General features: G+C 40.1%; 1 protein-coding gene across 1 annotated transcript; it reads right to left on the bottom strand.

The window, feature by feature from the left end:
- Positions 1-14,669: 14,669 nt before the first annotated feature.
- Positions 14,670-19,949, bottom strand: LOC129753782 (uncharacterized). Its single transcript, XM_055749629.1, has one exon. It carries the CDS (start codon positions 19,947-19,949, stop codon positions 14,670-14,672), a length of 5,280 nt encoding a protein of 1,759 aa, XP_055605604.1.
- Positions 19,950-23,624: the final 3,675 nt, after the last annotated feature.

Genomic DNA, 23,624 nt, shown 5'->3' with positions numbered 1-23,624 from the left:
TGTGGCTTTTCTGATCATAACTATTTTTTCATTGCATAACCTTCTACGAAAGATTGTAAAATCCTACCAACCAAAAATCATATGATGTCATACAAAACTCAACATGACATTCCGCAAAATACTTGAATGTATCCGGCTGCTTGACCGGCCCAGTTGCTGCTATTCGGTGTCCCCCTTTAAGAGGCCGCCACTCAGTTACTCCAGCAGCCCTGGGACCAGTCAGTCAGCTTCACTTTCATTCCGATCCAACATTCAAATACGACATTCAGCAGACACACTTAAGATATCTGAGCATCTCGCTGGCTGGGCAGGCAACAAACAGAACCGCAACCGATTGGCTGCATTTGTATATTCAACATCGAAAACGGATTTAAAAATACGACCCCGGAACCGAAAACCACCTCATGTAAACATCCAACCAGTTTAGCCCCCTGGAAAGTAAAAAAAACGCATTACGATCGTTGAGGCAAGCACCAGGCTTCAGGAGAGTTTGATCCAGTCTGGTCCAGGCAGGTGACGGAATTGTCGAAACGGGTTTTTTTTCGGGGTGATTTGTAACGATGCCAAACGGCCTACTACTGCAAAAAGCGGTTGTTCCGTCTGAGATAATCGGATACCAGTACCCGTAAAATGATTTGGAACAGTAATAAAAGACAAAAAAGAAGTTTTGAGAGTTTAAAATTAAAATTTCAATGCATAAATTTTTTAATAAAATATTTCTCTTGCTCGCAATTTGGGCCTCTCGAACAAATGACAAATGTTTACATAACTCGAGAACCGATCCAGAAAATGGTACCAAACATGACTTGGGAGGGCATTTGAATACGAGAAAAATGTCTAAGATTATTTTAGACCGCTCCTACTTTCCAGTAGGGAGATAGGATGATGGGAGGGGGTCTTTCTTACAATTTTTTACATTACTCGAAAACTATTCGAGAAATGTTTCTATAAATATTTAGCACCTATCACTTTTTCCTGTAGAGAGATATGAAGAGGGGAGGGTGGTTCCGATACAATTTTTTACATAACCAGTGATGGTTTGAATCATTTGACTTATTTTTGAATCATTTGGTTATAACTTCTTTTGAAAACATTTTTCCATGAAATGATGTTCTAAACTTTAGTAGATACAGATCTAAGCTACAACTTTCTTGTATGTCATAAATATGTATCTTCAATGTGGTATGAATTGTAGGATTTAATCCAACCCGCTAATCCAAATGATTGTGATTACGATCATTGCTCAAAAATTTAAACTTTTCGATTTCTCATTCATAAGGCATAAGAGATACAGGTTTGTGTTGGTCACAAAAGTTGCAGCTAAGATCTAGTTCTACTAAAGTTTAGAACATCATTTCTGGGAAAAATGTTTTCAAAAGAAGTTATAAGCAAATGATTCAAAATTAAGTCAAATGATTCAAACCATCACTGTACATAACTGAAGAAGAAATCGAACAAATGAAACCAAATTTGGCATGAGAGGGTATCAGGGAATGGGAAACAATTTTAAGAGTATTTGAGAACCCTCTCCTCTACTCTTTTCTTCCAGTGGGGAGATAGGCAAGGGGCTCCTTAACAATATTTTGCAAAACTTGAGAATTTATCATGTAAATGGAACCAAACTTGACATGGGCGAGCATATGAAACGAGAATTTGTTATATGATTATTTGAAAACGCTTCATTCGTTCATTGTGGATATAGGAAGGGATTTGGGAGGCTCCCATAAATAAATTTCACATGGAAAAGGATTAGAGCACGAGACATGGTTCTTTTACAATTTGAGACACCACTCTTTTCCGATAAATTTATAAAAAGGAGAAGGAGCTCTAATGAATTTTTTTGCATAAATTGAGCCTTAATAAGGAGAATGGAATCAAATTTGACATGGGAAGATATTTGGGTATGAGATAGATTTTTTAGATTATTATAAACCCCTCCTCCTAGCAGGTTGAAGAGAAGAGGGAAGGTTCCATATAATTTTGTTGTATCGCTTCAGATCTTATTAACCAATGGAACCAAATTTGATATGATAGCGTTTCGGGTACATGATTATTTTGGCTATGATTATTAGAAACGCCAACCTTCTTCAAATAATGGTAGATTGAAAAGAAAAAAAGGGGGGTCTCCTATACAGCTGGAACAAGTTTAGCACTTATCAATCAAAAGGATCCATCTTTTTTTTTCAGGGTGGAGAAGGAAAGGAAATAAGTTTTTTTTTCATTTTTTATTCGGCATAAATTGAAAATTCATCAAACATCTGGAGTCAAATGTGACATGTAATGTTTTTTTGGATATAAACGAGATTTTTTTGAAAGTTTGTAAGCTCTCCCCACTTTGGAAGAGGTGGAAGATGCAGAATCCATTCGTACAAAACGTACATTTTGGAATTATTGAAGAACTCATGAAACCTTCAAAAACACAGTTCAAATTCCAGATCTTGAAAAACAAATTTAAAGATCAAGTTTTATTTAATAGGACGAAATCATCTTTGATTTAAAATTATACCTACAAAAACTTTATTAATAATTTAAACAAACTTCATTTGTTTTAAAAACGCGAAGCAAAGCACACCGGGTCAGCTGGTCTAAATTAAAATCAAATCTATTATATAAAATTCTCTTGTAACGGTGTTTGTAGTACTACTCCTCCGAAATGACCCAACCGATTCAAATGAAATTATTTTTAGAATATTCTGTAGGCATGCGAATCGGTTTATATCGAATAAAAACAACAAAAAGTCGCATCAATTGTCCGTAATCATTAAATTTCTAATAAATTTAAACAAATTAAAGTCATGGCCTTCAATTTTTCGACATTTTCTTTCTTTTGGGCGCCGGGCGGTTTGTTTTTCGTCTCCATGGTCGAGACGTCGCGAGCCAACGTCGCAAGACGATAGTAACTATGGCATAGCATACTGATTGTGATTGGAAATATTAGGGCGCGCATTTTTCAGCCAAGCATAATTTCAATGCATGTGGTGGCCATATGAAGCCTAGATGTGTTTTTTTTCTTCTTGATTTCTAGATTATTTGTACAGCACAGAGTAATGAATGACGCCTAGATGTGACCCAGATTGATATTTTGCCGATCAAATCAAAACCATTTAAACTATTTAAAAAAATTAAACTTTAATTCGTGTTATTTAAAGAAGGAATTGTTGTCTGAAAAATATGAATTTAGTACTAATGCATGTGAAATACAGACCCCGTTCGTTTTTGCATCATTCGATTTTGGCGACATCCGAACGGTTTTTTGAAGCGACATTACCTTTTAGTTTTCTCTATAACAGGACCAATATAATTTAGACAAACACCAAACATACGTTTTTACGTTCAGAAATGGTGATAGAATAAACAACAAAAACAAAAGTTTTTTTAGAAAGTTATAAAGTATTCAAAAATTACAAAAAGTTGAAAAATAAAAAAAAACAGAATCAAATACAATAAAAAGACTAAAAATGACAAAGTCAACTAAAAAATGATGAAGTACGACAAAAACTGCAAAAATGACAAAAAAAACAAAGAAATGCATCAACTAGGACATGTTCAAGAAAGCGAGACGATTAACAACTCAAGATTTGATGCTTTTTTAAAGTCAAACAGCAAAGAAAAAATGGAAAATAGACGCCAAGTTTAACATGGTAAGACGAAGTTTACCGGGTCTGCTAGTATCCTTATAATTATGATCTAATGAAAGCATTTTATAACAGAATCCTTAACCAGAAATCTCTAATTTGAATAGTGAATCTTTTATTTTTTAAATGAATTATTTCTCCAATTATTTATTCGTAATTCAACTAGTGAATCTGACTGAAAATTCGAAATGATGACACTCTGATATTTTTAATCGGGATCATCATTATTAAATTTTCATAAGTTTCAATTCTGCTTCAGAATTAAGAGTAAGTATTGAAAACCCAATTTTTAAAATTGTTTGCTTTTATGTTTACTTTTAATATTCCGAAATATTGAACTTCGAACATGCAAAAAAAATCTCATTTGAGGTTCAAATGCAACACCAAGATTTGAATCAGGATTTTGTACCAATGACGAACCGAACTGAAATTCAAGAATAAAAAACTGGATACAGATTCCACAACCCGATCACAGGCAATAAATTTTGAATTTTATTACAAAAAAATTGTTATATTTTAATTTAATCGCCGTAAATTTGCATGGATCACTACAAATCTGGACGCGTTAAAACGGGTCTATCTCGGAGCTTTGTAAACGAAAAAAAAAGTTTTATAATCAAAGTTTGGACACCCTTTTCACTGACCCCAGCGGCCATTTTGTTCCACAATCTCTTCATCTCTGTTGCTTCCCGAGTCGTCCTACCATTCTTCTTCATCTTTTGCTTGACAATTGCCCAAAATTTTTCGATAGGGCGGAATTGAGGGCAGTTGAGTGGGTTGATGTCCTTTTCAACAAAATCCACCCGTTGGTCGAATACCGCTGTAGTACCTCCTAGCTGTAGTGGCAGCATGCCAAATCTGGCGAAAACTTTACTGGTCTTTTGTGAGAGCTATTGTACGAAAAAAAAAACATTTTTTAAGGCACTCCTCCTTGTACATTTTGAAAAGAAAAGAAAAAGAAAAAGTCGCAATGTGTCGTTATTAAAACTTGCGCCACTGAAGTAACGATTGTGGAATATATTCGTTGTCAAAATTCCTGAAAAGCGTATCAATGTATTTCGGAGTCTGAGTTGTAATCTCATACGCGTTATCAAGTGCCAAAAATCTATCCGCAACCGAAACTAAGCAATTAAATTTACCCTCTGTGAAAACTTCGAGTAGACATTGTGAGACGATTTGTTTATACCGCGGAAAGTGCGCTGTACTACTCCAGAACTACGTTGCTGTCCTTTTCCCGCATCATCACGTCGCAACACAAAAATCTCACCATGTCGGTTTCACGTTCTCCACCAACAACAACGGGCAGCTGCAATAGCACCAAAACAAACTCGAACACCAAACGGGTCCGATCCGATGATGAAATCGATGGTACTGCAAAACCACTTACTTTGGAAGCCGTTCTCCAGGTTATCAACGATCAGTTTACCAAAACCTTTGAACGCATTGATTCTATCAACGGTAAAATCGACGCAGTGAAAGCTGAGCTGGACAACAAACTTGATCTGGTCTCCCGTGATGTTAACACGATCAAAGAGGATTGCTCGGATAGATTCAAAAGCAATGAAGATGCTTTACGGCCGTGGTTCAATAACGCAATCGAAAAAGCTTTGTTGGAACGTGATCTGCTACAGAGACTGGAGAAATGCTCCACCAGTAAACAAGGCGTTAGCTCGGAGACGTTTTCAAATTTTAAGAAACAAAGTGAACTCTCTGGTGTTTAGAGCAAAACGACAGTTTTTTGCAACTTTTTTGGATAGTCGTTTGCCTTCTCCAGTTTTGTGGAAGCGACTAAAAACCGTTGGTGTAGGCAGGGAAAAGTCCGTGCAAGTTTGTGAACACGATCCAGATGAAGTAAATCGCACTTTTCTGTCTCACTACATACATAACGAAACGCACTAAGATCAAAGAAGACAATTGCAAGGCTCACTGAATATTTTCTCCTTTCGATCGGTTCAATGGTGGGAAGTTGTTAACGCTATTAGAGAAATCAAATCAAATGCAACGGGTCTAGATGGACTGCTGATAAGGTTTGTGTGAATTACGCTCCCGTTTATTGTAGAACCTATAACGTTTATGTTCAACAGAATTATCGAAACCTCAGTATTCCCATCGATTTGGAAACATGCCAAAATAATACCATTGCGAAAAAAACCACACTTAAATTCAGTGAGCAATCTTCGGCCAATAAGAATTTTGTGTACAATATCCAAAGTTTTTGAAAAACTCTTGAAGCAACAGATGTCACTCTTTATTGCGGAAAATGAGCTATTTACTGTACATCAAGCCGGTTTCCGTAAAGGTCACAGCATCAAAACAGCATCACTTCGCGTGTACGATGACCTGGCTCGCGTTGTCGATAAAAAAGGCACTGCCATATTAGTGCTGCTGGATTTCTCAAAGGCATTCGACACAATTCCACATGGAAAACTCTGCTCCAAACTAAGCATCCAGTTTCGTTTTTCAAACTCCGCTGTAACACTTATGGAATCTTATCTGAATGGACGATCTCAAACGGTTTTCTGTGGGGACCAGCAGTCAGAATGTGCCGCCGTACCGTCTGGGGTGCCTCAAGGTTCAGTGATTGGTCCACTACTTTTTTGCTGTCATGTGAACGATCTACCTGGTGTTTTAATGCATTGCTCCATCCAACTTTACGCCGACGATGTTCAACTGTATATTGGTCGCCTCGGTCCTTGCGGTCGAGACATCATCAACATGGTCAACGAAGACCTGAAGAATATCGAGCAATGGTCCCATCTGAACCAACTTCTTGTAAATCCTGCGAAAAGCAAAGCCCTATTTTTAAACGGAAGACGACGGAACGTGACCCCACTAGAAGCCATTACTTTGGGTGGTCAGGTCATCAACTGGACGCAAAGTGCTCAAAATCTTGGCTTCGTATTTCAAACCGACCTTCAGTGGGACGAATTGATAAACCAACAATGCGGCAAGGTGTATGCGAGTCTTCGTTTATTGCGTGGGAGTGCGATGCTGGCTCCTTTAAACACACGATTAAATTTGTTTAAGGCCTTAATCCTACCTCACTTTTTATTTGGCGATCTACTTCATGTGAAACCAAGTGCCAGAAGCTTCGATAGACTTCGTGTTGCTCTTAACTGCTGCGTACGCTTCGTCTATGGTTTGGATAGATACGCACACGTAAGTCACCTCCAGAAAAACTTAATCGGTTGTCCTTTGAAAAACTTGTACGCTCATCGATCCTGTTTATTCATTCGCAAGCTGATAACAACTGGATCTCCGTCAACGCTTACCAGGAAGCTATTACCATCAAGAGGGCAACGGTTGCAAAACCTCATCATCCCATCGAACTATACGGCAACGTATTCAAACTCATTTTTCGTTCGAGGTGTGGTACACTGGAATTCGATACCTTCAACATTAAAACAACCGATTCACGAAGCAATTTTTAAGAGGGGCTGCCTAGAGTTTTGGAACCGAAATTAATTGAATTTGTATTCAGAAAATCTTGTATAATTTGATAGATAACTTATAATGTAAAATAATGTACACCAGAATACCCCGATAGTGGCAAATTAAAAAGGTGAACCTTTATGCCACGAGACAAATAAACAAACAAACAAACAAACATTTCGGAGTCCATGGTCTTGTTTTTCACAAAAACCGGGGTTTTTCGTCCGCAGCTGCAAATACCTTGCCAGATCAAACACTTTCTTGCCAACTTATCGGCAAAAACGAATTTAAACTAGGAGGGGACATCACCCCGACCAGTGCAGTGCACCACTGCAGTGGCTTTATAAAATTTTTGGCCAGGAAGCTGCCCAAAATCCATCTTCACGTACGATTCGTCATCCATGGGGGGGATGCATCCGTCGTACGTCGTTGGAATCTTGTTGTATAACTTCCGGGCAGGTCCTTTGGCTACTAAATTCTGCTTCAATGTCCGATTTGGTTGCTTACTGGCCCGATAGGATCGTATTCCTTCGCGGAGACTAATCCTTCTAACGGTGTACCGGTCGGTGTTGAATTTCTTGGCGATGTCGTAGTTCGACTACCCTGTGCTTGCCTTGATCGTTCTCAACACCTTCAAATGCAGTTTCTGATTTTTAGGTCCACCATAACGCTTGGTATGAACCTGCCGATCGAAATAGTATGCATCTCACGGAAACGTTTGAGAACGCTGCACATGGTTGATTTGAGCATTTTTAACAATTTCACGATTTTTTTAACCCGACCACGTCGGTTTTTAACGTGAGTGTCAAAAATTTATTTTCGTCTCGCGGCTTCCATCACGTGTAACTTTTTTGGAACAAAACGAATCGTAATGAAATTTTTAGCACTGATAGAGGAAATATTTCCGAACAAAGTATTGCAAAACATTCCAGATCCAACAACTAGGAGCGCAATGGCATAATAAACAGTGCGTCCAGATTCATGGTGATCTATGCTTTATAATTTTAATGGCATGTTCGGCGGAATGAAAACTAGATAGAATTTTTTTTTTAAGAAATTTGAAAGAAAGGTAGATAGGCAGGCATTAGTGCGCCAATAGGAGAAAGTTTGATAGATTTTGAAATTTTAGGCTAGAGGGCATGTTGATGAAAAGCTCCCATGAATTCTCCCGCCTTTGCTCTACACTAGCTAACTATACATGATAAACTCAGAAAGAGAATTTCCATGTATAAGGAGCCCAATGGTTTGAGAGCGTGGTTTTACACACACTTCAAACGAGCAAAAACGTAACAACTCATGGGCTTGCTGAGCTTTCCTTATGCGTTCTAGCTATGTTGCCATTTTTCAGATTCTCACTGCGAATTTTCTTGTTGCATTTTTTCTTTTTGCCAATGATTGTAGTATAATCATAAAAATTACGGCGATTAAAATCATATAACAAAAATAAAATTAGCAAGAAATTGCAAAATAAGAATATTTATATCATTTCAGCTAAAGAATCAGCGTTTGACGGTATCTTTGCCATGGGCCTACTGAGCTTTCTTATGCGAGAACAGTTCTAGCGACGTTGCCATTTTTCAGATTCTGGCTGCGAATAGTTGCTACTGGTCGATTTTTCGCTTTTCTCATTGTATCTATTCCGCGTTCTTACTTTTGGTCAAGTGTTAATTTTTGAACCGTATTATTTGTTGATTTTTTTTCTTTTTGCCAATGATTGTTTGTTATATGATTTTAATCTCCATAATTTTTATGATTATAACTTTAATGGCATGTTCGGCGGAATGACGCGAATAAGAACGTGGAATAGATAAAATGTGAAAAGCGAAAAATCGACCAGTAGCAACTATTCGGAGCGAGAATCTGAAAAATGGCAAAGTCGCTAGAACTGTTCTCGCATAAGGAAAGCTCAATAGGCCCTTGGGTTGTTGGGGTTGTTACGTATTTGCTCGATTTCAGCCCAATTACCATCAGTCACCAATAAATATAAAATATACTTTTTTCCTCATAAAAAGATGCCTCAAGTAACACAAATTATGCTCACTAGCATTTGGATGTTCTATTATGGTTTTATTATGGCATTTTTTGTGCACCTCCTTTTATAAAGGTTCAATCATGGTTATGCGAAATGCTTATATTCTTGAATCGACCATATGTTTTCAGATTGTTTTGAAAACGCTACAAAGCTTTCATTAAGAATACTGTTTTAGTTGATTTGAAGGAGTTATGAATGCTCTGTTTAAACTCTAATAAAACACAAACTTAGAAGTTTGATCCAAGCTTTCTTTTGCATGTTCTATAATAGCATTCAGTGGCGAATTATTAAACCGCCATAAAACTTAGTGACAGTTCAAGATGTCATAACAGGATACGCTCAGATTAGAAAGCACATATTTGAATTGGAATTCCAATTTTTACACATTTTCGATAAGTTATGTGTGTTAGTTTTGAGTTAAAATAAAAAAAATATATAAAAATCTATGAAAACTTCGAATTTGCGGAAGTGGAATGAATAACTCTACAATATGAGTATTGAGTGAAAGGGTTCAAATAGGAGGAACAAAATTTGTTGCTTGACGCCGTCATTAATACAAGCGGCTTCCGCTTTTATTTTACTGAAAATCCCAAGTAACCATAAGCACTAAAGCTTTGCATTTTGTTAGCTTTACACCAGCATTCAAGCGCTAAATTACACTATATAAGCACATCAAGTGCAATTTTGCTCTAATACAACCCTTCGAGTGCTATGCTGCATCATATTAGGTTTATACCACTCTTTTAAAATGCAACTAGCATTTTATCAGCTTTGCACAATGCTTTTGAAATGCAACATAGCTCTAAATCAGAATAAAAAATGCTATATTTTCTAAGCATTAAATTGGCATCACACAAGCTTGCTTTAATGCTTTTTTGCACAATGTAAGCACTACAGTGGCATGAGGCCAAAGCACATTAGCATTGATTGATGCTGAATTTATGCAAATTTAGGGCACCGTTTGCTAGAAATTTGATTCAAATAGAGCTTTTTTTTCAAAGATTTAGCGCGGACCTGATAGGTTCACAAGAAGAGTCAATGTCAAATGTCAGAGCCATAGATGTCATGAGTTCGATTCCAGGTCATCTTCAACCGAAAAATAAAAAAAAACATGTAAAAAATGCAACCCGAGTGATCCCCTCAATATGCATAAGCGAAAATCAACATAAGCAAAATTTCATTATTATGGCAGAAAAATGGAGCCAAACAAAAATCGAAATTTTTTTTACCGCATGGTTTGTACCTCATTTGAACGCCATTTGCATTTTCCCAGCATTTTGCCCGCCAACGCTATAGCATCAACTTAGCACAGCACAGTGCTTTTATAGGGTTATACCAGTTTCTGCACTAAAGCCGCAGTTAATTTCGCCAAACTTGGCTCACATGGCTAATATGATGCACAGAATCAAGCTCTATAGCTGACGTTAGAGCAGAATTGGTGCTAGTTTTTAGTGCTTATGGTTACTTGGGATATCATGAAACCTTCACAATATGGTTATTAGGTAAAAATTATAAAAATTAGAAGTCGTTGTCGTTATCTGACGCCATCTTAAAATCTAAGATAGAGGCTTCCGCTGAACTTTGAAATGTAGTAAATGACTTAAAATGACGCGAAACCCAAACAATATTGGTTTTGAGTAAAAGGGCTCAACGAGTAGAAATCGAATTTTGCTATCTGGCGCCATCTTGAAATTCAAGATGACAGCAAAACTTAAAAATACTATAAATGAATGAAAATAGCATGAAACCCCCAAAATATATTGTATTGTGTAAAAAGGCTAAACGATCGAAGTCGAATATCTCTTGTCGCGTTTCTCTGAAATGCTGTAAGTGACTGAAAATCCCACAAAACCACCACAATACAGGCACCGTGCGTTTTTGGCAATATTCGATTTTGGCAACATCCAATTTGGCGCATGTGCCTAAATCAAACGATTAACAGAAACAACATTACCTTATAGTTTTCACTAGAATAAGACCAATACAATTTAGACATAATATGATGCGATTTTTAGCGATAAACAGTTTTTTTTCAGCTAAGCAGAAGCCGCCATCTTGTATTTGAAGATGAAGTCTAGTAGCGAAATTAGGTTTCTCTTGGTTCAGCCCTTTAGCCAATACCAATATTGTGGAGATTTTAAGTCATCTACAGTATTTTAAAGTTGAGCGGAAACAACAATATTCGAATTCAAGATGGAGTCAATTAGCCAAATTCTACTTCTACTCGTTGATTGCTTTGAACTACTACCCATATTGTGGGGCGAAATTCGACTTATAATCGTGTAGCCCTTTCACCTAATTCCCCGTATTTTGGATGTATCATGAGATTTTCAGTTATTTACAGCTTTGAAAAGAATAGCGAAAGCTACCATCTTGGATTGATGATGGAGTCAGATAGCAAAATTTGACTTTTTCTAGTTTAGTCCTTTAACTCAATACTCATAGTTTGGTGATTTCATGCGGTTTTTAGTGATTAAAATCAGTTCAAGTTCAGTGAATTTCAAGATGGCGTTGGATAGCAAATTTCGACTTCTTCTCGTTTGGTCCTTTCACTCAATACCCATATTGTGGGAGTTTCAAGAGATTTTTACTGATAAACAGTATTTTAAAGTTCAGTGGAAGCCGGCATCATGGATTTCAAGATGACGCCCGATAGCGAAATTTGTATTCAACTCGTTGATCCTTTTCAATTTATACCCATATTGTGGGAGTTTCATGCGATTTTCAGTGATTTGCAGCATTTTAAAGTTCAGTGGAAGCTGCCATCTTGGATTTCAAGATGACGTCCGGTAGCGAAATTCGACTTCTTCTAGTTTAGCCCCTCCGCCATGTATCCCGTATTGTGGGTCTTTCATGCGATTTTCAGTGTTGAACAGCATTTCAAAGTTCAGCGTAAACCGCCATCTTGGATTTCAAGATGGCGTCGGAAAGAAAAAAAATCGACTTCTTCTAGTTTAGCCCTTTCACCCAATACCCGTATACACCCATAGAAGAGGTTGCAAAAATCCAATGCCTATTTAGCAAATCTCTGTGCCGATAATGCGCTGAAATGTGCACTGTGCCGAAGATGATATGTTTGAAAAACCGTAACTGGCATAAGGACTCGGCTCCCAACCAATAAGATGCATGACCACTACATTGAAGCGAAACAAGAAAAACATTTTATGGGATTTCCTTCCTATTGGATAATTCATCCCAGAAACAAGAAAATAAAAATATAAAATACAGCGCCCGTAGGGAGAGTCGAACTCAAATCACCAACTAGATCGTCTTGCCAGTCCGACATCCTAACCAGTGTACTATTTGAGCTTCATACAGGATGAGGGATATTTGTCATAGGCTTTCTGCCGCCGAACAATCACAAAAAAAACGCACGACGGTGGCTTCCCGGCGTTTGGCCGCCTTTCAAGGTAGTCCTTTGTCTTTTGATGGAAACGGGAAAGGGAACGGGAGTGAAGGCAAAGGGAAACCCATTGAATGAGAACTGTGCTTTGCTTACTGCCTGCTATTACATACACACGCTACATATACACAGCTGCTAAAGCCGGGCAGCTTTGCCAGTGAATTTAAGGAATGTTTTTGTTGTTGCTTTTGCTACATACAAACGCACAGCTTAGCCGTGGTTGTTTGCCGGTTGATTGAATTGAAGCAATGTTTTTTTTGTTGCTTTTACTGCATACACACGCACAGCTTGGCCGTGGTTGTTTGCCGGTGAATTGAAGGGATTGAATTAGAAGGATGTTTTTGTTGTTGCTTTTGCTACATTCACACGCACAGTGCTCGGTTCGCTGGCTGCCTGGTGTTGGCCGGTATTTGTTTCCATCCTTCTTCGTCTTATGATGCGATAGGGAGGGACGTGAAATCGTTTTTATTTTGTTTCTTTCAGACATACGCAATTCGGTTGACTTGGGAGGTTAATGCCGGTGGGAGCAAATCGAATCAGCACCGGTCGCGTTATCTTCTTGTACCAATGATGCTATGTAATTGACTACACGCCATTGGCACAGAGGCTGAATTTAGGGTGTAGTGGTGGTTCAATGCGACTTTTTGTCATTTACAGCATTAAAAGTTGAGCGGATGCCGCCATCTTGGATTTAAAGATGGCGTCTAAAAGCGAAATTCGACTTCTACTCGATCAGCCCTTTCACCTATTACTCATATTGTTGGGGTTTCATGCGATTTTAAGTCATTTACAACATTTAAAAGTTCAGCGGAAGCCGCCATCTTGGATTCCAAAATGGCGTCACACAACGAAAATTGACTTCAACTCATGATTTATTCCATGGGTCGTTCACAACCAATCCTTTTTTAATCAAAAAGTTTGTCCCCATTTACTGTACTAATGATAAACAACTCAGAAATGAGGAACTCATCCTAAGCGTGTAATTGGTTGGCTTGCGAGAGAAACGTCAAATCGTAGCCTTTTTTGGGGTATCATTAAGCCATGATAAAACTAATTAGCCATTTTTCTGACCATAAAAAGGCTAGTAAGCATTGAATTGACTAACGCCATGTTGGTTGCAAAATCGAAGGGCACAAAATGACGCCACGTTGATGGATTCACACTGCAAGCATTGGAAAATATTTTTTCAGGCCTATTTTCCATCAATTACATCATAATTGACCATCAGATTTGACGAGGCGCATTTATTTTAAGATACTATTTCATACATGACGATAGCAGCAGCAGCAGGTAAGTATCGGGCAGGGCCGAAGCAGCAGTAGCAGACCAGGTAAGTATCACAGGAATTAGCAGCCGTGGAAACAGCAACAACAGGCAGGTAAGTATCACGTGGGTAAGTACTTTTCTTCGAATCAATTCACTAGTCCGTATGTTTCCACTTTCTAAACAACTTTATTTTCCCTTTTTAATACACTTTATTCATCTTTCTTCCTTCTTAATACTTTATTTCTTTATCTTCACTCTATTTTTTGCTTAACTTTATTTATTTACTTAATCTCTAAACATTTAATTTATAAACTTTTCTCCACGATAGGCACACTACTTCAAATAGATGTCACGTTGACGTGTTTACTGTCACAAGAGCTTGACGAAAGGCGAAATCCACACCGTGGGTTGGTCTTTTATAATCTTTTCGCCCGGAAATTTATAATCGCAGATACATTGTTCTTACTGTGGCCCACTTAGCGTTCGATGATATCTTTAACGGGGGGTATCCTAATCTGACCCAACTCGTTTCACAACGAGATGGCGATGAACACATTTTTCGTCTCACGAACATCCTGGCCCCTCCAGAAACGAGGTTTCTGGCATCACCGTGCAGCTTCTTGATTCATCGATTAATCGATGATGACGAGCTCCGCTTGCCGTGGGTTGTCCCTCTTCTAGCCGATGTCGACGAAACAGCCTCGATGACATCTTGAACGTCATCCTTCTTGGTAGTAGTAGTATGTTGATGTTTTATCTCAGGAACATAAATATTGCTCTGCAAAATTTGAGACCCGGAAGCAAAATTTTCGAAAAAATAAATTTATTGGACAGGTTCTTACCTTGTCGCAATTTAAATGCGCCTTGTATAAATTAAGATTCATCAGCATTCCGAGCAGCTCTACTTGTCGTCCGTGGTGATCAGCTGATCTGGTTTGTCGTCGTTCTGGATTTGATGTGGTGGAATTGGAAGTAAACATATTTTCTGGACACAGCGAGTTGTTTTTGCCTTCGGTGTTTGCAGCGAAACTACTCTGATGATACCGTCGCTCCCAGGATGAACATCGATGATTCGTGCAGTTGGCCATCGCATTGGAGGAGTATTCTCGTCCCGGAGGAGAACTAGTTGGCCTGGTATGAAAGTGACTGGTGGACGAAACCATTTCGTTCTGGGTTGCAAGGTGGACAGATACTCCAAGTGCCACCGTTTCCAAATATCCTGGACGATTTTTTGAACCTTTTGCCACTGTTTGAGTCGGTCGTAATTGATGTCAGAAAAGTCTCTGTCGGGAACTGCCTTGAGGGCTGAGCCAGTCAGGAAGTGACCAGGGGTGAGGGGGTCAAAATCCGACGGATCGTCGCTGAGAGGAACTATTGGTCGCGAATTAAGGCAACATTCAATTTGGCAAAGTAACGTTTCCATATCATCATAGGGTAAGGAGCGTGTTCCCAACACGCGAATAAAATGTTTTTGTGTCGATTGGACCGCTGCCTCCCACAGCCCACCGAAATGAGAGGCTTTCGGCGGGTTGAAGTGCCAACGAATCTGCATTTCTGAGCAGCTTTGGGACACCTCCGCTCGATGATTCTCGGAACGAAGAAGACGTTTGATTTCGTTCTTTGCTCCCACAAAATTCGTCCCGTTGTCGCTGTATACATCAGTGCACAGCCCTCGGCGAGCGACGAATCTTTTGAAGGCTTGCAGGAACTTGATGGTTGTCAAATCTGGAACGAGCTCCAGATGAACGGCCTTTGTGCTGAAGCATATGAATACTGCGACGAAAGCCTTCCTTGGTGATGCTCTCCGGTGTGGTGGTTGCAGTAATATTGGACCCCAATAGTCCACTCCAGTGACTGCGAACGGTCGGGTGGCAGTGACGCGCGATCGTGGCAACTCTCCCATGAATTGCTGCACCATTGTTGGTTTGGCTTTGAAGCATTGCAAGCACTTGTGCACCACTTTTTTCGTTAAGCTTCTGGCCCCTATGATCCAGAAGCGTAGTCGAATGATGGTAAGTAGAAGCGTGGGTGCTGCGTGCAAGTGTTTGCGATGTAAGTGTTCGACCAAGAGAGCGGTGATTTGGTGAGATGATGGCAAGATGATTTGATGTTGAGTATCGTAGTTTTGATTGGAATTTGCTAATCGTCCACCCACGCGCAGAAGTTGATCGGGGCCCAGGAAAGGACTGAACCATTTCAGTCGGGATTTGGGGGATATTGGTTGCTCCTTTCGAAGATGATTTAGTTCTTGTTCGTACGTTTGCTGCTGAACTAATCGAAAAAGAGTTTTTTCTGCTTCGATGATTTCTTCCACCGACAGGACACAGTTGGGGATTCTTTTGTTTGAAGATAGTCGAAATATTTTTGCTGGCCGTTGACAGAAGGCGGTCACTCGCAGGAGGTGTTGGTAGCAACTGAATCCTTTGACCAAATCATCTACAAACGAAGGCTCCGGGGAACATAATGTGGTCGTCATAGATGATTTTCGCTGTTCTAGTAACACGTCTGTTGAATTTTCGGGTTGAGTAGTAATCGATGGCCACGCATCTCGTTCTTCCTTTAGCCAAGCCGGTCCGTGCCACCAGATGTCACATGAAAGAAGTTCTTCTGGCGGTATTCCTCTCGAAACATGGTCTGCTGGGTTTTCGCTGCCGGGCACGTGATTCCAGTGGGAGTTGATTGTGGCGAGTTGAATTTTGGAGACTCGATTTGCAACAAAATTTGCCCATGTTGACGGTGAACAATTCAACCATGCGAGGACGGTGGTGGAATCAACCCAGAAAAAGGTGGGACAGTTTAGCTGAGTGGATGAGCAGATTTTAGTGTACAATTCGGCGGCATGGAGCGCACCACAAAGCTCGAGGCGTGGTATACTTATTCGCTTGAGGGGGGCAACCTTTGAACGAGAAGTCAGCAATGCTACGCGAACACAACCATTATTGTCGCGTGATCGGACGTACGCACAGGCTCCGTATGCTCGTTCTGATGCGTCTGAGAATATGTGCAGTTCGATTGATGTTGCGTTTGGGAAAACTACACAGCGGGGGATTTTGAGATTTTCTAAATGTGGCAATTTGAAGTAGAAGAGGTTCCATTTTTTCGAAAGAGCATCCGGTAGAGGATCGTCCCAGTTCAGAGTGTTGTCCTTTTCGTCCTTCAAAGTCCACAGAGATTGCATGAACAGTTTGGCGCTAACAATAACTGGACCCAAAAGCCCTAGTGGGTCGAAGATTTGAGCAATTCTGGATAAGGCAATTCGTTTGGTTAAGACAAAATTCTCCGGGTCGCAAGAGAGTTGAATCTTGTAACACAAATGATCCTCGGATGGATCCCAATTCAAACCTAAGGTTTTAATACATGGATCCCGATCTAAATCCACTGATGATTGTATTGCACGATTTTCCATCGGTACCTCGTCGATTACAGCAGTTGAATTAGAACCAAATTTTCGTAATTCGAAACCGCCAAGCTTGCAAAGTTCCTCCAGCTCCTTCCGAAGGTTCCTTACTTCGTCGATGTTCTGGCCACCAGTGAAAAGATCGTCCATGTAGAAATCCCTTTGCAGAATTTTGGCAGCGGAAGGGAATCTACGTTGCTCATCATTTGCCAATTGCTTCAGTACTCTTGTCGCGAGGAAGGGCGCACAGGCAGTACCGTAGGTTACTGTTTTCAGTTCGTAGGTGCTTAGTGGTTCGTCGTCGTGATTCCTCCAGACAATTCTCTGCAACGGTGTATCTCTGGTATCGACAAGGATTTGCCGATACATCTGCTTTATGTCCGCAATCAACATAACAGGATGCATTCGGGAACGTGTAATGATGGCGCGCAAATCGTCTTGGATGATAGGGCCGACCATAACAGCGTCGTTGAGAGAGTAACCGGTGGCGGATTTGCACGACGCATCGAAGACGACTCTCAGCTTCGTTGTTGAACTGCTCTCTCGTATAACAGCATGATGGGGGAGGTGGTAGGATTGAGCCAGCGTGCCGGTGATGAATGAAATCTTCTGCATGTGCTTGAGATCTTCATATTCATTCATGAAATCTCGATACTGTTGATGGAGTGTCTCGTTGCGTTTGATTTTACCTTCTAGCAAATGAAATCGTCTGACTGCTGACTTGCGGTTGTCTCCGAGGTTGCTGAGTATGATTTCACGAGTCGGCAGGCGGACAACGTAGCGACCTTCATCAGTCCGGGCAACGGTTTCTGCAAAATGGTTCTCGCAAGCGGCTTCGTCCACTGATGGTCCTGGTTTAGCGTCATCCTCTTCGATTTCCCAAAAGCGCTCGAGGAATCTATGAAGCTCGCTGATGGTGGCTACGTTGGAAACAATCGGTGTGATAGGCTGACTGAAGGAAGTCTTTCCAGTAACTATCCACCCCAGCTCAGATTTGACAAGGACAGGAAGGGTTGTTCCGAGGGAAATTCGTTCACGGTATTTGAATAATTCGAAGAATATTTCCGCTCCAATGACAACATCGATAGGGCCTGGATGGTTGAATGATGGATCGGCAAGTTCGACATCGGTTGGTAGGTCCCAAGAAGAAACGTCGATAGCCGCAGATGGGAGTTCGACGGTAAGTTTAGGCAATACTAAGAATTCAGTCAGGGAAGCATAATCATTGAAGCGGGAACGAATAGTAGCACGAAGTTTATATTTGGCGTATGTTGCACAGTGGCCTATACCAGCAATGGGGAGAGAAATTTTCGTTCGATTAACTTTCATAGCCTGCGAGAGAGCATCCGTTATGAAGCAGCATTCACTGCCGGAATCTAAGAGCGCGCGAGCGGTGTGGACTCTTCCACTATCATCGACCAATTGGATCACAGCTGTAGCCAGAACTACTTTCAGCAGCTTCCCGTTGTTGATTGAAGTAGTTGTAGCTTGAATGAGAGAAGCGGTAGCGGATGTGGTTGGTTCAAGTTGATGTGTGTCTATCGGGTTGGGAGAGATTCGCTCAGGTTTAGAGTCTGGCTTGGGATGATCCTTGAAGCAAAGTTGAGTGTGATGATGACCATTACATTTTCGACAGGTGCTCGTTGATGGACAGTTATGTGACATGTGCCCCTTCCGCAAACAATTTCGGCACAACTGATGACGTCTCACTTCCTGCTCCTTGTCCTCTATCTTCATGTGTGAGAACTGAGAGCACTTGTAAAGTGGGTGGTTCTCCGAACAAATGATGCACTTGCGTGTGAAGGTTTGCATGGCACCGAGACTGGATACGGACTTCGGGTTAGACTTTCTAGGTGGATTTTGAGTTAAACCTTCAGGAATTTTGTTTCCGATACTCTGCAAGACCGTTACTCTTCGCTGAATGAATGCGACCAAATCTTGGAAAGAAATAGTGTTGCGTGCCGAAGAAAAATCCTCCCAATCTCGCCTGGTGGTAGGATCGAGTCGAATGCTCAACATACGAATGAGCATAACATCCCAGTATTGAGTTTTCTCCCCAAGTTGATTCAAAATCTTTACCGTTGCTTCAAAGTTTTCCACTAAAGAATGTAGATCTGTTGCGGATTCGCGTTTTAGTGCAGTAAACTCGAAAAGTGCGTCAATGTATGACTGTTTTAAACGCGCTGGGTTTTGGAAATGGTCGACTAACAGATTCCAAGCCACTGGATAGTTATTCGCACTAATAGGTATCGATTGTATCAATTTCAAAGCATCGCCGGTGAGAGAGGAACGTAAGTAGTAAAACTTCTGGATGGTAGAAATCTCTGTCGATGCGTGAACGAGCGAGACAAAAAGGTCGTGGAAGTTGAGCCAACATTCTAAATTTCTGTTGAACACTGGGATTTTAACATCGGGAAGACGTATATGAGGGTATCTCCCGGGGAAATTCGTCGACAAATTAGAACTAGAGGCTGCTACAGGATCAGGGGCTTTATTTACTGCCAGGAGAAAACCTTTCACCCGGTAGTAATTGGTTTCAAATTCCGCACGTTGTTTCAGTAATTGATCAATAGAAGGATTATCGAGATTGTCGCAGACTTCAAGTTCACTTTGCACGTTGGTGAAATCGTTCCAAATGGTTCCCAGGTGTTCGATTCGTACTGGAACTTCCATTTCGTGTTGTTCTTCCTCGTATTCGTCAACGAACGTTTTAATCAAGTTGAACGACACCAGGATGCTCCTCAGCCGTTGCTTGAGAGCCTTTAACTTACGTTCCGCGGCCATTCTTTTGTAGGCAATTCAATGCCTTGTATTGAAGATTATTTCAGCAAACAGGAACTATATTGACCTTTCGAAACTCGTGGCGACGTAGTAGGAAGATTCACCGGATGGAACTCGGAGTTCGACGAGCGCCAGGACATCCGGTTCGAAGGACCATATGACGATAGCAGCAGCAGCAGGTAAGTATCGGGCAGGGCCGAAGCAGCAGTAGCAGACCAGGTAAGTATCACAGGAATTAGCAGCCGTGGAAACAGCAACAACAGGCAGGTAAGTATCACGTGGGTAAGTACTTTTCTTCGAATCAATTCACTAGTCCGTATGTTTCCACTTTCTAAACAACTTTATTTTCCCTTTTTAATACACTTTATTCATCTTTCTTCCTTCTTAATACTTTATTTCTTTATCTTCACTCTATTTTTTGCTTAACTTTATTTATTTACTTAATCTCTAAACATTTAATTTATAAACTTTTCTCCACGATAGGCACACTACTTCAAATAGATGTCACGTTGACGTGTTTACTGTCACAAGAGCTTGACGAAAGGCGAAATCCACACCGTGGGTTGGTCTTTTATAATCTTTTCGCCCGGAAATTTATAATCGCAGATACATTGTTCTTACTGTGGCCCACTTAGCGTTCGATGATATCTTTAACGGGGGGTATCCTAATCTGACCCAACTCGTTTCACAACGAGATGGCGATGAACACATTTTTCGTCTCACGAACAATACACATTTTACCTAAAATCTTGACTGGCAGTAGAAAAGAGGCTCATAATATGGTTAAAACAATGGTTTTTTGGCTATTAATTTTACCGGATCATATCTCAATAATGCAATCATCATTCATCAGCCATTATGGTTGCTGGAAAAAATAAAAATAAAACTCCGAGAACCCACAGAATCGAAAATAACAAAAATCGCATACAGGCCTGATAAAAGCTTTTTAAAAGATTTGGTGACCAACATTGATGACCAACATTGATGACCAACAATGATTGATCATGATGGCGTTTCTAGGATAGGGCCAAATAGCCTGATTTTAGCTTTATTAGAGTCCAGGATGTTATAGAATGCGCTTTAGCTTTTTATGAAGATTAATGCTATAGTCCTAACGAAATGTATCTGACCATAACAAAGCCAAAATTGTTACTTGGGTTGTTACTTGTTCCATTTATCACGAGCGTGAACTCAGTTTGGTTTCTTAGTTTTATACATACAACTTCAAAATATAATCTATAAACGTCTCGAACTGCAATAATCTCTAGTCTTCAATGTTATCCGACGATCAAGACTCGATCCCAAAACAGTTGGCATAGAAGACAAAGATGCCATCAAGTACGCTGAGATTTGCTGGCACTAGGATTACATAGGTTCGAAATTTCAATAAAAAAAATGAAAAAAACGATAGTTTTAGTTATATTTTTGAAATAATTATTCTGTCTGAACGAATTTCCCAAAAAACGGTATGAAACCGTTATGATTTGGTATATTCAGGTATTCGGTATATACTGATTCTAAGTCCAAAATTTCGTCAAAAATCGGTATAATTACCGAAAAATTGGTATTTTTGGCATTGCTGAAGCCATTGTGAATCCGAGGGGAGCCAGGAAATGAAACAGTCGTTGGTTTTTGACATATCGAGGGGCGTTCAAATGTAAAAGTCGATAAACACACTGAAATCAATTATTCGTAACAAATCAACTACTCACAGTAAGAATAATTTTTTTCTTAAATATTTCAGACTATGGTAAATTTAAACACTTAATAAACATCCTAAAGTTTATACAATAACTTTAAAACATTTGTCGTCTTCAACTCTGAGACAGTCTACCTTTTCGTCATAATTACTAAAGCACTATAATCCTCACAAAGAGGTTATTAATTCAACTTTATTTCTTTCCTACAGCAAAGCGTGAAGCGCAAAAACTGCCTCCTCAAGGGGTGTCTCCAGCCTAAAGCAACTTTCATAAAAACGATATCTACCCAGAATAAAACTCTGGCTGCTGGCCAAGTGTCCCACATTTAGTAAACCGCAATCAAACTCGGTAAATTAAGGAAAGCCATTGAAATAATGAAAATTTTTTTTTGGAGATAAAAACAACACTAGATGATTAATTGAACGGCGGCGTAATCAGGGCCCTGAGAAGTGCGCAGCAATTTCGGTGAGGCTCATTGCGCATCGCCAAAGCCACTGAGGAAGTCGTCTTGAGAAGCGGCTTTAGCATGCGCTATCAGATGCACTTGCCACCGGGGGCGGCGTGCAGTTAATACAAGACGATTAATTTTCATATGGGGATGAACAACGTCTACGAAGTCGTCGATGAGTATGGCGTTGCATAAAGAAATTGAACATGAGAAAAATTAAGCCGCAACCGCGTCGCCGCAATTTGCTTGGAAAGGCAAGCACGTACTTGCGCGAATTGTCGAGTTGTAAATATTTAGGACGAAATTGAGGCTTATTTTTTGTTGTCTCCTTTCACAAGTAGCTACTCGTTGATATGTGCAAATAGGAGTGTCCGACTTAAAGAGGAAATTACACAACTTTGATTTAAATTTGGCATGTGTAGGGCTCTTTTTGAGCTTCAGTTGTGCAATATTGTTTTAACTAAACCATGTCAGCTTATCCTATTGGCAAATTTTGTAAATTGAGTTGGTGGGTAATGAAAAAAAACCTTTGCTGATTATGATGTTTTCGTGACGTTTTTCAATTGATAATCGTTGCTTATGCTTGCAATGGGATCAGTTGCTTTCGCAGCCATTTTTCCCCCTTGATAAATCCCTATCGCCAATAGCGGGATTACATAATCATCTCTTAAGTCTTCATCGGCTAATCAACCATGGCTTGGGCGATTAAATTCACAAGCTAGTCCCGGGGAGAAAGACTGATACGCCTTTTTGCTGACGTCGTCGTTGTAGGCTCGAACAACAAGAAGCAACCGCCAAAGAAACCTTTCAAGTTCACCCCTGATTGGAGGTTTTTCCAAGAGCCAGCCGCCGCAAAAATCTCGCCGCCTGGGCCACACCTCAAGAGGCAAAGCGGAAAAAGTCGCCACCATCGTTGAGGTCTCTTAAGCCGACCCCGCCGTGTTGTTAGTCAAAACAAGATTTGACGAAATCTCCGTCGCTTAATTTTCTGTTTATTCGCCTCTTTCATTTTTTTTGCTTGCTCGATTGATCGGAAGAAAGTTGTTTATGTGTTTTGTGTTTGGAAATCAGCCGTCCAACAATTGCCAAGTATGCGGTCGAATCCACCCTTCTTTCCACCCAACTTAACTTAACACTCCCTCATTCCACCTTCCCAGCCCCCTGTGACGGCGATGGGGATTAAGTCGTCTCAAACACAACCAGGAAACCGTGAAGATCGCGAAAAGCTAACCTAACAGTCCAGTTTAGTGTTATCTCACCCCATTCGGGGTTGTGGCTGGTCGGTTTATCTTCATCTCCGCGATGATGTTGTAATGATGAATCAGGAATCCTAGCTTTTTGCGTTTCGGAGATTGACCTGTCCGAAAAGATTTAGTTTAATTGAATTTTTTTTTGATGCAGCTAAGCTTGACGTTACGAGGTAGACACTTGACGAACTCTTCGAAACGTAATCGAAATCAAAACATTTTGTGGCGTGAGAGAAATGTTGAACGAAATTTTAGGGAATTTTTCTTTAATTTGTTCATGTAT

The sequence above is a fragment of the Uranotaenia lowii genome, chromosome 3, assembly GCF_029784155.1.
Source record: "Uranotaenia lowii strain MFRU-FL chromosome 3, ASM2978415v1, whole genome shotgun sequence".
In the NCBI taxonomy this organism is placed as follows: domain Eukaryota; kingdom Metazoa; phylum Arthropoda; class Insecta; order Diptera; family Culicidae; genus Uranotaenia; species Uranotaenia lowii.
This window is presented reverse-complemented; position numbering and strand designations above follow the sequence as displayed.

Coding starts and splice junctions, on each gene's coding strand:
- LOC129753782 (XM_055749629.1), bottom strand. CDS start 19,949: ATGGCCGCGGAACGTAAGTTAAAGGCTCTCAAGCAACGGCTGAGGAGC.